At 29.9% G+C, this 12,654-nt stretch overlaps 1 protein-coding gene across 2 annotated transcripts in view; it reads right to left on the bottom strand.

The window, feature by feature from the left end:
- Nucleotides 1–12,654, bottom strand: part of LOC145313480 (glutamate-gated chloride channel-like) — a 67,536-nt gene that overhangs the window by 45,082 nt on the left and 9,800 nt on the right. For both annotated transcript variants that reach the window (XM_080152914.1, XM_080152913.1), the window contains exons 3-5: nucleotides 6,510–6,595; nucleotides 4,031–4,098; nucleotides 3,034–3,124 (exon numbers count right to left, since the gene is read on the bottom strand). In XM_080152914.1, coding sequence (XP_080009040.1) covers nucleotides 3,034–3,124; nucleotides 4,031–4,098; nucleotides 6,510–6,595 — 245 coding nt within the window. The remainder of the gene's footprint in view (nucleotides 1–3,033; nucleotides 3,125–4,030; nucleotides 4,099–6,509; nucleotides 6,596–12,654) is intronic.

Here is a 12,654-nt window from a genome sequence, read left to right on the forward strand (position 1 = left end):
TTTCACACACAGAAAATGAGATAGAAAAAGCCGGAGTGGGGAGGGGCGTTCAACCCCCCTTCCCTTGACCGTTAAGGGTTAAGCCCATGATTAATTAAGAAGTATTATCACGTATATCCCTCTCTAACCTTAACTTTAAAGTCAGTGCCAAGTATAATAATGTAAAGTAAAAGAATCATCAATTTCAGTTTGTGCATTTATTTACACAGAAAATGTATACTCGGTTTAAGTTAGAAATTGCATAGTGGCCACTTAAGATATATTTTCCATGCCCTGCATGACAAAGCAATATGAACTACCTAAGAGCTAATTTACAACCAGAAAATACAATCTAGTAAACAAAATATTAAATCATATTTAGTCTTATGCAAATTGTAATTTTAAAGAATATTTTAGCAATTGGATCTATTTTAGAATTATCTTGTTAGAAAATAAGACGAAAGTCATAATGAGATTTTAATATCAGTGTAAATTCTTATATTTATCAAGCTAATTACTGACGTTTCATGTAATATTCAAGGCTGAAAATAATTTAAAATTTTGTGTAAAATTCTAGTAAATATTTGCTTCACCAAACCCTGACTCCCTGACTTATGCTACTGGTACCCGGGTACCTAGTTTGTAAGAAAAACTTGTATAATTTGTCTTGTTTATTGAACACAAATTAGACAAATTCAATTCACCAGCTCTTGTTCATTCACTTCCGTACAACATCAATTCTTATTCTTTTATATCACAGAAAATAAATAAAAAGCTCTTTATAGTGCATATTAAAAAATACTTCTTATAATTCAAATGACCAATAATAGGCCAATATACAGACCAAATTATCAATAACAGGCTAGTATACATTTTAATTGACCAATGGTAGGCCAGTATTACGTCATTTTTAATAGGCACTATAATCAGCTTCATTAATAGGATAGAGTGTTGACAGATTAAAGTAGATCAAAAATAGAATGGTCAGAGTTTGTGCTCTTGAAGTTCTAACTATTTTCAGGGATCTTAAGGGATAGGACAATGGCCTATAAATTGATGAACATCACAAATGATGATTACAAAAAATATAATCATCTTAAGGTAAAAGAAGGACCACCAACCAATCAAAATTAATTAAAAGTTTTTGAGCCAACCAATAAGATAGAGTAGTGATAAAACTTTGGTGTAATTTAGATGTCTCCTCCCTCCCTGATTTTTATCACTTTATCCAACAGCACTTATTGTCCATTTATTTACTTCAACCAATTGGCACTTGAAGTTTATGTAGTGTTTACTGTGAAGGAAAAATCAAGTACCTGCGGATAATGATTTATTAACAAATATATTTGACAATAATATTATTTAAAGATTATAATATCACAAAAATAGCAGAGTTGGATCTTTAAATCATTTTAATGTTGATTTAGATCGGGGTGCGCTGTGATTGGCTGAAATTTGGCGCACCCCTATCTGGTTCACCACTAAAATGATTTAAAGATCCAGCTCAGTTCAATGCATACCAAGGACATCTAAGGAGGGGGGATGGTAAAGAGGTGACCACTCCCATAAAATTTTTACCCTCCAATATTTCGAGGGGGATATTACAATAATAATAAAAAAAAACTTTTGATAACAATATCAAGTCAAAACTAATCTAAAATTAGGATGTGTCAAATGGTTAAAAAGAGCAGAACTTTAGAATATGCCAGGAGGAGAGTATTTTTTTGGTGACGCGCTTGATACACCAGATTTTCAAATTTCTAATGTGATCATGATCTTAATAAAAAAAAAATAGTGTGCAAAATTACATTTTTAATCATTTGTTTTGCTGAAAAAACATTTACAACCAAGAAAATATGATATCCCATGATATATGAAGTTTTGTAGAAAAATTATTATAAATTTGTTTTGTGATATTTGGAAAGAAAGAAGATTAATGTTGATACGACAGTTGGGGGATTTCATACAGCTTTTAACAGCAAAACAAAGAAACCAACCGACAGACTGACAGTAAGACAGACAGACAAAGCTAATTTGAAAAAAAAACTCTCAAACCATGTTTATCGTAAATAGGGTAATAAGAAATTCAATTATTTATTTTTATATTGTGTCTTTTAATAGTTTTTTTTACGGTGCAATGGTAGAGCGATTGTTAAACTTGAAATTAGGACATGGGTTGTTTAGCCAAGGGTTTACAACCAAAGATATGAATTTTGCAATAGTATCTTCTCTTAGGTCAGACTATAAGTTTTTATCAACTTGGAACATTGAAATTTAAATTCCACGACTGTTTGTTGTTTGTGTTGTGGATTTGTTTGTTAGGAAAGTGCATTTCTTATTTTTGTACATTAGAGTTTATAAAATGTAGAGATTTACAGGTTTTCTTTACATTTTTTATATATTGCCTGTTGATAGGCTAAGGCATATCCAATAAACCTTACTTTAAAGTAAGTTGCTTGGCATGTTAGCAGTTATAACTTTAAAGAGAAGGCATTTAACAGATTTGTAAAATACAATATAAAACTCTAAAAAGATAAATCTTGAATTACCCCAAAAAGATTACCTCAAATTAAAATCATGTATTGTTTTTGTCTTTTTTTTAAGCAAAACTATTTTTAAAGCTTCAGGTCTAGGCATAATATATCTAATATTTCTAAGCTTTTTCTCCCAAAAAGAATCAGTTAAGCTTTGTTACAATTATTGGCAGTGACAAACATAATTAATAAAGATGTTCAAAGCGAGCGTAGCATCCATAATCACTGATAATAATGGTCAATAATTCTATATGAAATACAGAACAGTATTACATCTCATCCGGTCTAACCGAGAAGCATTTAAGCATAATATTTTAATGTTTTAAATAAAAGTGATCCTGGCTTGCTTGCGAAATGCCGTTATACAAGTTTGCAAATAAAATACTATTAATGCTAAAAATGACATTATAAATAAAGAGTGTCAAAAAATTTAAAATAATGAAACTATTTTTTTTTCTGTGCATTTTTAGTCCAAATTACCCAAAAATGCCGCAATCAATGTTATACAAATTTGACTAACCTTTCATCATTGGCTGTTGTTCAAGAATATCAACATATCTGAGTCTATTATCATTCCATTGCTGCCTCATTGTGATTTGAAAACTGTATTCCTAAAAAAGATAATTTAAAAAAAAAATTATTACTAATAATATGTTTGCCAATTTTCTCTCACTTCCTTAATTACCGTTTAAACATTTTGAAAACATGTTAGCTATAAAACATATTTTCGATAAAAGTATGGTATCTTGCTTTTTAAAGTAAAACAGTTGGGAAGTTGAATCCATTTTTATAGAAGCAGAAATATATCTATGATAACGGTTTTGACCATCTAAAAAATGTGATGATATCATCAACGCCGATACGCTTTTAAAATGTACAATTCCACTTTCAATAGAGACGAAACTGGAATGGTACATTTGTGTTTACATATCAGCGTATTCATAAACATTGATTTCCTTATTTAAATTGACATAATAGTAATGGTATATTCTTGTTATTATTTTCATTTTACATAATTTTTTAAAAATTATAAATAGTATTTTATAAATTCCTACGATTAACATAATTTAAAAGTGTAAACCACCATTCCAGTTTCGCCTCTCTTGAAAGTGGAATGGTACATTTCAAAAATAGTATCGGCATTGATGATATCATCGCCAAGAGAGGGGAAAGTGGAATGGTAGATTACGTTTTTTAGAGGGTCAAAACCATAATCATAGATCACCAAGAGAGGGGAAAGTGGAATGGTAGATTACGTTTTTTAGAGGATCAAAACCATAATCATAGATCACCAAGAGAGGCACAATTGGAATGGTAGATTACATAAATCATATCGGTGTTGATGATATCATCACCAAGAGAGGGGAAAGTGGAATGGTAGATTACGTTTTTTAGAGGGTCAAAACCGTTATCATAGATTATATTTCTTCTTCTATAAAATTGGATTCAACTCCCCAACTGTAAAAAGAAATAACGTAATGTAATAATATTTTTCATGTTATCCTTAATTCACTTACCATTTTGACATCATCTATTTTGGAAAAACTTCTCACAAATATGTTTACATCAACCTTCGTTGCAGAGTCTAGAAAAATAATATGATAATGTTTTGAGAGTGGCATAGTTTGGAAAAGTTGTTTTGTCATGGAAATTATTTCTTTGGAAAATATAACTTTTACTCTTCTTTAGAAGAAAACCTATTTGCTTCGTCCGTAGCCCATAAAATTTAAAAATAAGACTTAAAACCTATTTTTCAGCTTCAAAAAAGTAAAATAAGATAGACGAAATTGTAATAGCTAAAAGTTTACCAGGGTCTTTATTTTTGGGAGGATGAGCTATCCTTCCTGAAAACAGATGAAGAACCTTTAATGTAAATATCTTCTTTGAAAAGAAAGCCAATCGGTCCATTGGTTATGACTATTTGTTAAAGAAGACATTCACCTTTTTATATTTTGATAACGTGTCAAGTCAAAATAATTAATCATATATCAACTTTAATGGAATGGCCAAAGAGCTAAAAAAGTTCGCATATCAGGAGCATCAAATACACGAAAAGATGCACAGGGATCTCGCAGAATATGCAAACGCGCGAAAAATATTGATTTTACGGGTATTTTCTCCATCTACGCGTCTACTTTAATTAATAGGAAATGTTTTTTATATGCATAATATATTGTATGAGAACAATTTTGGTTACTGTTCACTTTACACAATAATCATTAGGGTGGGTCGATTTTGGAATTTCACATTAGTAGACATTGGCAAGGGTTACTGGGCCAATATAAAACACTGTAAAACTCGAAAGAGGTTTTTTAATCAAAAAACAACGGGCGCGCGGGGGGTTGAAAATGTGCCCGCCCCCTTATAAAACCAAAAATTGAAATTCCTTCAAACACAGGCATGTTGCATATCAAAATGACCGCATTGAAATGCTGATTACAGATCTGAAAATCGTTTTGAAAAATATTGATTCAGTCTGATATGATTTTCAAATAACCTACTAAAATGAACAATTTTGACTAAATCAGCTGTTTTTAGGTACTTAATGAGATCTTATTCGAACTAGGAGCAATATTTTTCAAAACAAATTTCAGATTCGTAATCAGCATTTCAATGCGGTCATTTTGATATGCAACATGCCTGTGTTTGAAGGAATTTCAATTTTTGGTTTTATAAGGGGGTGGGTACTATTTATAACCCCCGCGCGCCGGCAGCCATAAGAGCCAAGTCACTTTTGAAACTTGAATGGGTATTATCATACATATATATGACTTCCACAACTTATGATAACAGTAAAATCTAAAAAAAGGGTGAAATGGGCCCACCCTAATAATCATATTAGGATTAATTATTCTTCTTTTACATGCGGTATTTTTACCTTCCCACTATTTCATAATCGATTTACTTTGATAATTACAAATTACCTTTGAAATAAATCAAGAAAAATTGTAGCCCAATCAAGAAACCTCAAAATATTTTAATGCTAATTAGGAAATCTTCCTATGAAGTCGTTTCGATAAAAGTATTTTTGAAAAAAAAATTATATTCTTGAGAATAAGGAATATTTAAAGTATTTTGTCCCAAACAAATAATTACATTTATTAGGTATTTTCAAAAAGAACTCTAAAAAAGTTATTTTCTATTAAAAAGGGTTTAAAATTCACATAATTAGCTAAATTCACAAAAATCGATGCATATTTAAATCAATCTTAACTTGTGCATTGCAAAACAGATTTTAGCAAAAACAACTTGTTTAAATTAAAACAAAAAAATATTCTTTTATTTATGTTTGTATGATAACTCTTTTGTGACAAACTATTATCTTACGCCTGACTAAATAGCTTTGCTATAAAATTTATGTCTGTTGAGAGCTGAAATGTGTGGACACTTTTATTTAATCTTTCCTGTTGTTTTTCCTGTATCTATGTATTGTGTGTGTGTGTGTGTGTGTGTGTGTGTGTATGTGTGTTTGTGTGTATGTATTATTGTGCTAGATACCTTTTTAGAATAAATAATCAATATTACCATAAAAAATAAATCATTTTAGTCTATAGCAGTGTTCTTATGCGTAGCTACTTATCTACTGTATGTGTATCAACTGCACTTATATAAAATAGCTCAATTAATGAAAACAACATTTTACAACATGTTACAAAAATTTTAGGCCTAATTAAACGTTGAATTGTAAGCATATTTTAGGAGGCAAACAGGGGCTTTAAAAATAGCTTAAAACCTTTCCTTGACTAAATCTAAAAATATAATGGTCTTACCTAAAAAATATAATATAAACGGTTCGAAGTGAGATCTTAAGTTTCAGACAAAAAACTTACTACTTTATACAATAGATTAGGTGGTTTTAAAGTCGCAGGATATTTTTTTGTCAAACACTACCCGTTCATTAAGACCATTCTTGGCTCGTATTTTATTTAATCTATTCCAAATAGACATTATATTACTGTCACACACACTCACACACAAAAAAAAACTTGTATCTACCTGTTCCATTGAGACCCGAGGGTCGAATTCTTGAATCATAAACTTTGGGCCCCATTATCCGATCCAAGATTTTCTTCTCTTCTTGTCTATAACAAAAAAGATTTAATAGATTTTTAAACAAAAATATAATAGAAAAAGGAAAAATTATTTTTGAAAATTCAACATGAATGGGCATATTAAAGGATATTTAATTTAAGACAGCTAGACTTTAACAAAGTGATTAATGATTTTCAAAATAAGATTATTTTGCATGAAAACTAATGCCATTCATGAAAAAATCTGAAGAAAAAAGGCAATAATGCGAAAATTTCATTAGGACAGACACCATAAGTAAGATTGCTGCTGAAAACGAAAGAAAAATATTTTCTTATTCTTTTCCAAAAATTATTTTAAAAGGGCTTAAAAATACGTATGAATACCATAAGAAGAACCATAAATAAGCAATGGCAGACACACATTCAATTCTTTTTTTTTACTTTTTTAAAATAAATGTTTTCTTCTATATATATACAAACTCAGTCTAAATTTTATAATTCTGCATTAAATAAATAGTCATGTCAACAGAAAGGTAAAAATCATGAAATACTCGCTTTCTCTTACAGCTACAATTTGTTCAATTTTTCCACCAAATATTTTTCTTCTACTATAATTTGTAAAAGAATCTTCAATGTTTGAGCCAACGAACGTGGTTATAATAATTTTGATAACAGTGTAATTTTTAATAATTAGGTGCGCTTAGATTTTAGGCGTAAAGGTTTGTTGTTATGTTAAAATCTCTGTTTAAAAGATTTGCCATTGAAACCGGGACAATTTTGGCGCTATCCAAAAAAATATCCTCTTGAGCACCGAAACATCCCCCTCTTTTATTTTGAATAAAATTGAAATCAAGAATATGTAGTTTTGCATTTATTTGTTTATTACTTTGAGTCAGGCTAACTATATGAAAAATCTTCCCTCCCCCTACTCCCCCGAGTTATTTTCAATTAATTTAAGGAATATGAAGAGGGGGGTTTAAGCTGTGCTCAACCAGCCCGTTGTGGTAAAGTACCAATTCATCCTTTTAGCGTGAAGTGGAGAAAAAAGCAATAAAACCGTAATGGATTTATTGACTCGTCTATCTCCCACATTTTCACTTTGCCAAAACAAATCTTTCAAGATTTTTAGACAAAAAAACAAGGACAGTAATATTAATTTAATAAAAACAGTTAAAGGGGTAGTTGCACGATATGCATTTAAACTTGAATTTAGTGAACTGCATATTTTTTTCTGTTCAATAGTTTAAACTACATCTAGGATATATATTTGAAAGAATTTCAATTTTCTACCAGGTAGTTTTAAAAATATCAAGACTTGAAAATCATATTTTTTGGATATATGCAACATAAGTGATGGTCCTTTTCAACAAAAACAGTATGACGACTAACTTAGTGACGTCTAATTGTTTTGGTATTTATTGTATTACAAAATTATATATGTTGGTGGTATACTTGACACTTATGCTTGAAATCAATTTTCTGAAATGCATTACATGCAACTATCCCTTTTTATCATATGTATTAATCTAGTATATTAGAGGTCAATCTAACAATAAAGTATTAACTGGTATAAATTTTATGATTTTTATTTAATATTTACTAAAAATTAATATAATTATATGATTTCTTTGACGAACCCAAATCTGTCCTACTTTGATAAAGACGATTCCAGTGACGTCATATACGTTTCGGGAAAGAAAAAGGGTAGGGGGGAAAAATCTCTTCAAAAGAGATGAGAGAAAAGGTAAGAGATTTTGTTCCCCCCTTCCCAAAACACGTTTATGACGTCACTGGAATCGTCTTTCTCAAAGTAGGACAGATTGGGGTTCGTCACTTTATTAAAATTTTAGTATGGCTGAGAACCGGTTCTAATACAACGGATATCAATCGGTTTTGAAGTCATACTGGAAAATATATTACGAATTAATTTTATGATTTTTTTTTTATTATTAAGCAAATGCTTAAAATCCAAAATCAATCTACTTTATACTTTTAATTTAGAAAATGGAGAATATGTAATGTTATTTTGAGAAGATGTGATTTTGTTTATCTCGTCTAGGTTCATGATAGATAATTTATCATATGGAAAACTGAGACTTTCACTCATATCTATAAATGGACCGCCGAACCCCCCCCCCCTCCTTATTTTCATTTAAAAACAATAAAAATATGCTCTAAAAATTGAAGGTCAACGCCTGAGGGATAATCTTTCAACTCTGCTAACCCTTACTTATCCTACCCTAAAACATGAATACAAATAATCTTTTTACTCTATTTTCAAAATGAGGGATACAAGTAAACTTGAAAAGATGAGATAAAAAATCAATTTATATATAAAAACATTGACCTTATCGAAATACCGAAACTTAAATGATGAACAACAACAACTAAAAAAAGGAATCTAGTATTATACTAAACCTTCAAATATATTATTCGCAAAATATATATAAACAATCCCAAAAAAAATTTAACAGATTCAAAATTTTTAAAAGTAGAAATGTTGAGTTTTAAAATAAATTAATCATGATATTAGAAAATATGAAGTAAATTCTTCGTATTTCATGTCAGGGATAGAAGGATAGGACACTGAGCAATATTTTCCTTAGAATTATTAAGTCTGATATTTTATTGTATGTTACTGGTTTCAGATTAGTTTTAACTTACATTGCCCTGTCCCTTCTATATATCCATTCTATCTACATTACTACCGTAAATGAACCATGATTACTTTTACTTAATTAAAAACTAAACCACTTAAATGGACTACTATATCATATACTATTTTCTCAATTGTTTACTTATTTATAAAATTGATCTGATTATAGCCTATTTGCTTATCCATTTATCTGAGTTGTTCTAATAAACCAAGTTAGTATTTAGTTAATTAACAAATAAGCCATCCACATACTACACTACATACTAATTACTCAATTGTTAACTTGCTGTTGCTGTGCTACTTATTACTAAAATTGATCTGTTTAATGGCCTTTTCGTTGATCCCTTTATCTAAGTTGTTCTAATAAACCAAGTTAGTATTTAGTTAATTAACAAATCAGACATCCACATACTACACTACATACTAATTACTAAATTGTTAACTTGCTGTTGCTGTGCTACTTATTACTAAAATTGATCTGTTTAATGGCCTTTTCGTTGATCCCTTTATCTAAGTTGTTCTAATAAACCAAGTTAGTATTTAGTCAATTAACAAAAAAGACATTGACATACTACACTACATACTAATTACTTCTTTAATTAACTTGTTGTTGCTGCGCTACTTATGAATATAATTGATCTGTTTATGGTCTTTTCGTTTCTCCCTGTATCTGTGTTGTTTTAATAAACCAAGTAAGTATTTAGTTAATTAACAAATAAGACATTGACATACTACACTATATACTAATTACTTTTTTAATTAACTTGTTGTTGCTGCGCTTCTTGTGGATATAATTGACCTGTTTATGGTCTAAATTTTCATCTTTGCATTTAATGTTCTAATATAATAAATTCTCATTATTGGGGAGGGAGGGACATTGGTCTGTAAATAACACTGGTCCCCAAAGTGTGTGAAACTGGTCCTTTATTAAATCTTGATTGGTTGGTACAAACTAGCAGTTTTCTCACTTTTTCACCCATAATTTCTAACTACAGAAGAGATAATTTACATTTTGAACACCGTAATAGTGTCTGACTGATTATGACGTAACAAAAAAAAAATTAGCCAATGAGAGGCCGTTATTGACTTATGGTAAAATTTAAAGTGACCTCTCATTGGCTAATTTTTTTTGTTACGTCATAATCAGTCAGACACTATTACTAGGTTCCAATTTATCGTTGTCTTATCCCTGAATATCCTGAATCAATTGGAAACTGACACATCCCTGATAAAAAAAAGCAGACATGACAGAAGAATAAACCATGATTGTTTTAGTTCCAAACAAGTAATAAATGTCTACTTTTAGTTCTAAAATCTCGAGTCATCATGTTACTCTCCATAAAATACTATCTTTAAATTAAATATATAAATCTTGGAGTAAAAGGGAATTTGACATGGAAAATAAAAATTAAAAATATATAAAAAGACACTTTAAAGGAGACGTTGAGGGAAACGATTTGTAGTAAAAATCATTTTATATTCATAAACAGAGTTGAGATGAGACTAAAGGAGATAGATTTTAATAGGGGGGGGGGGGGGGCATAATAAGGTTTAAAGGGTTTTAAAGGAATAATAGACAAATTTGGCTTTTCTGTAGTTTAAATTATTGATGGAAATGTTTGGACACCCATTACCGCTCATGAAGATTTAATAAAAGTGTCATTTTTTTAATTAGACCACCAACAAGAGAACGGTTAACAAAAATTATGAGTGCCAGTTAAATTAACAGTTCAATGTACCATCCATCCAATAGAAGACCTTGGGGTGTATTGTATATGTCCTTTTTGGAAATTATGGGAAATTTAACAATTTGTTATTTGTTCACAACAATTTTTTTTCTAGTTACCCTATCTCTTTTTATCTTGATAAAGAATGAACTCCGTCGTAAAACTAGACGCCACATTTATTACAAGATTATTAAGAAAAATGTAGTAATATCAACAGGAATATATGGATATGTATACAAGATTTCTACATGAGTGAAGTACTTTTTTTCGACAAAGCCCATATTGTTTTGATGAGAACGACACAATACAATCTGTCCCGATTTTGTATTACTTTTGAGGAACACGACTCCAGTTACGTCATATTTTTCTTTCCCGAAAAAGGGAAGGGGGAAAGAAAAAAAAGGGAAGGTGGGAAGAAAAAAGAGATGGGAGAAAAGGGGGTTTTCCCTATCTCTTTTGAAGAGATTTTCTTCCTCCCTTTCCTTTTTCGGGAAAGAAAAATATGACGTCACTGGAGTCGTGTTCCTCAAAAGTAATACAAAATCGGGACAGATTGTATTGTGTCATGAGAACCCTATTTCTTCCATCTCCTTTGAAGAGATTTTCTTCCCCCCTTCCCTTCTACTACCCGAAATTTATGACGTCACAACAGGACAATATTGGCTTTGTCCTTTTTTCTAATTTAAGAGCGAATTTTATTAACATTTAATGTTTTCAATTAATTTTTAAAATAGTTAAAAAAGCATAATTTAAACAAGACACTTAGAATAATAATTTAACAAATTCAAATCAACACCAGACTTTGTTTTTAAAATTTAGCCATCCTAAGTAAAATTCTTTATTCCTGGATAACATTCTATTATGTTCTTGCCATTTATTCTACTTTAGTGAGTAGAGAGCTCATAGAAATATAAAGATTCTGTCTCAATGTACAATAGAGTTAATAAATTTAGAGTCATATTTTTAATATTTTAAGACTCATTGTAGTATGTGTTAAAAGATTTGAAAAGTTCTCAAGAAAAAGGACAATATACGATTATAAAAGTACACATCCTTTTATCATAAACATAATTTCCCCGCCTGTACATTGAAATTCTTAGTGGAAAGGTTTGGACACTAATAGTTTTTACTAACAAATTAGGATTGAAAGTCCCCAAGTTTTTCAAAATCTCTCGGGACCAAGATAAATTACATTTAAATTTACCTTCCACACTTAAGAGTAGATAATAATCTTCAATTTTGCTTTAAAATCTACAAGGGAAAAGATGCCATAAAAACTGGATTTAGATGGGACATTAGGGCATCATATTATTCTTTATTCTCAGCTATGTATCATTTGTTTATATCACTTTTTAAAATGCATGCATTGATCTCATAATTAGTTGGATCTACTATATATTAGATGGTCCCGTTTGGGGCAAATTCTCAGATGTTTCCAAATCAATTTGTAGGAAGCTTAACAAAAGTGAAAAAGAATTTATTACATTCAAAGCGTTATTGGGTCTTATATTCTTATTAATTTGTAGGCAGAGTTGTTATCCTATAATATAAAGCAATAACCACTGATAATACGATTCTGATATCCACTAAATCGAATGAGTTTTCCATTTTAAGGAAGCTTCACACATGTCTAAAGACAGCTTTTAGACTATTTTTCTAAACTCTCCTACTCCTTCTAATACAATAAGAGCCCCGCTAGTGACTCAATAAAAAGCCAAGAAATTACT

This window comes from Acartia tonsa, chromosome 3, assembly GCF_053477335.1.
Source record: "Acartia tonsa isolate MP-2025a chromosome 3, ASM5347733v1, whole genome shotgun sequence".
In the NCBI taxonomy this organism is placed as follows: domain Eukaryota; kingdom Metazoa; phylum Arthropoda; class Copepoda; order Calanoida; family Acartiidae; genus Acartia; species Acartia tonsa.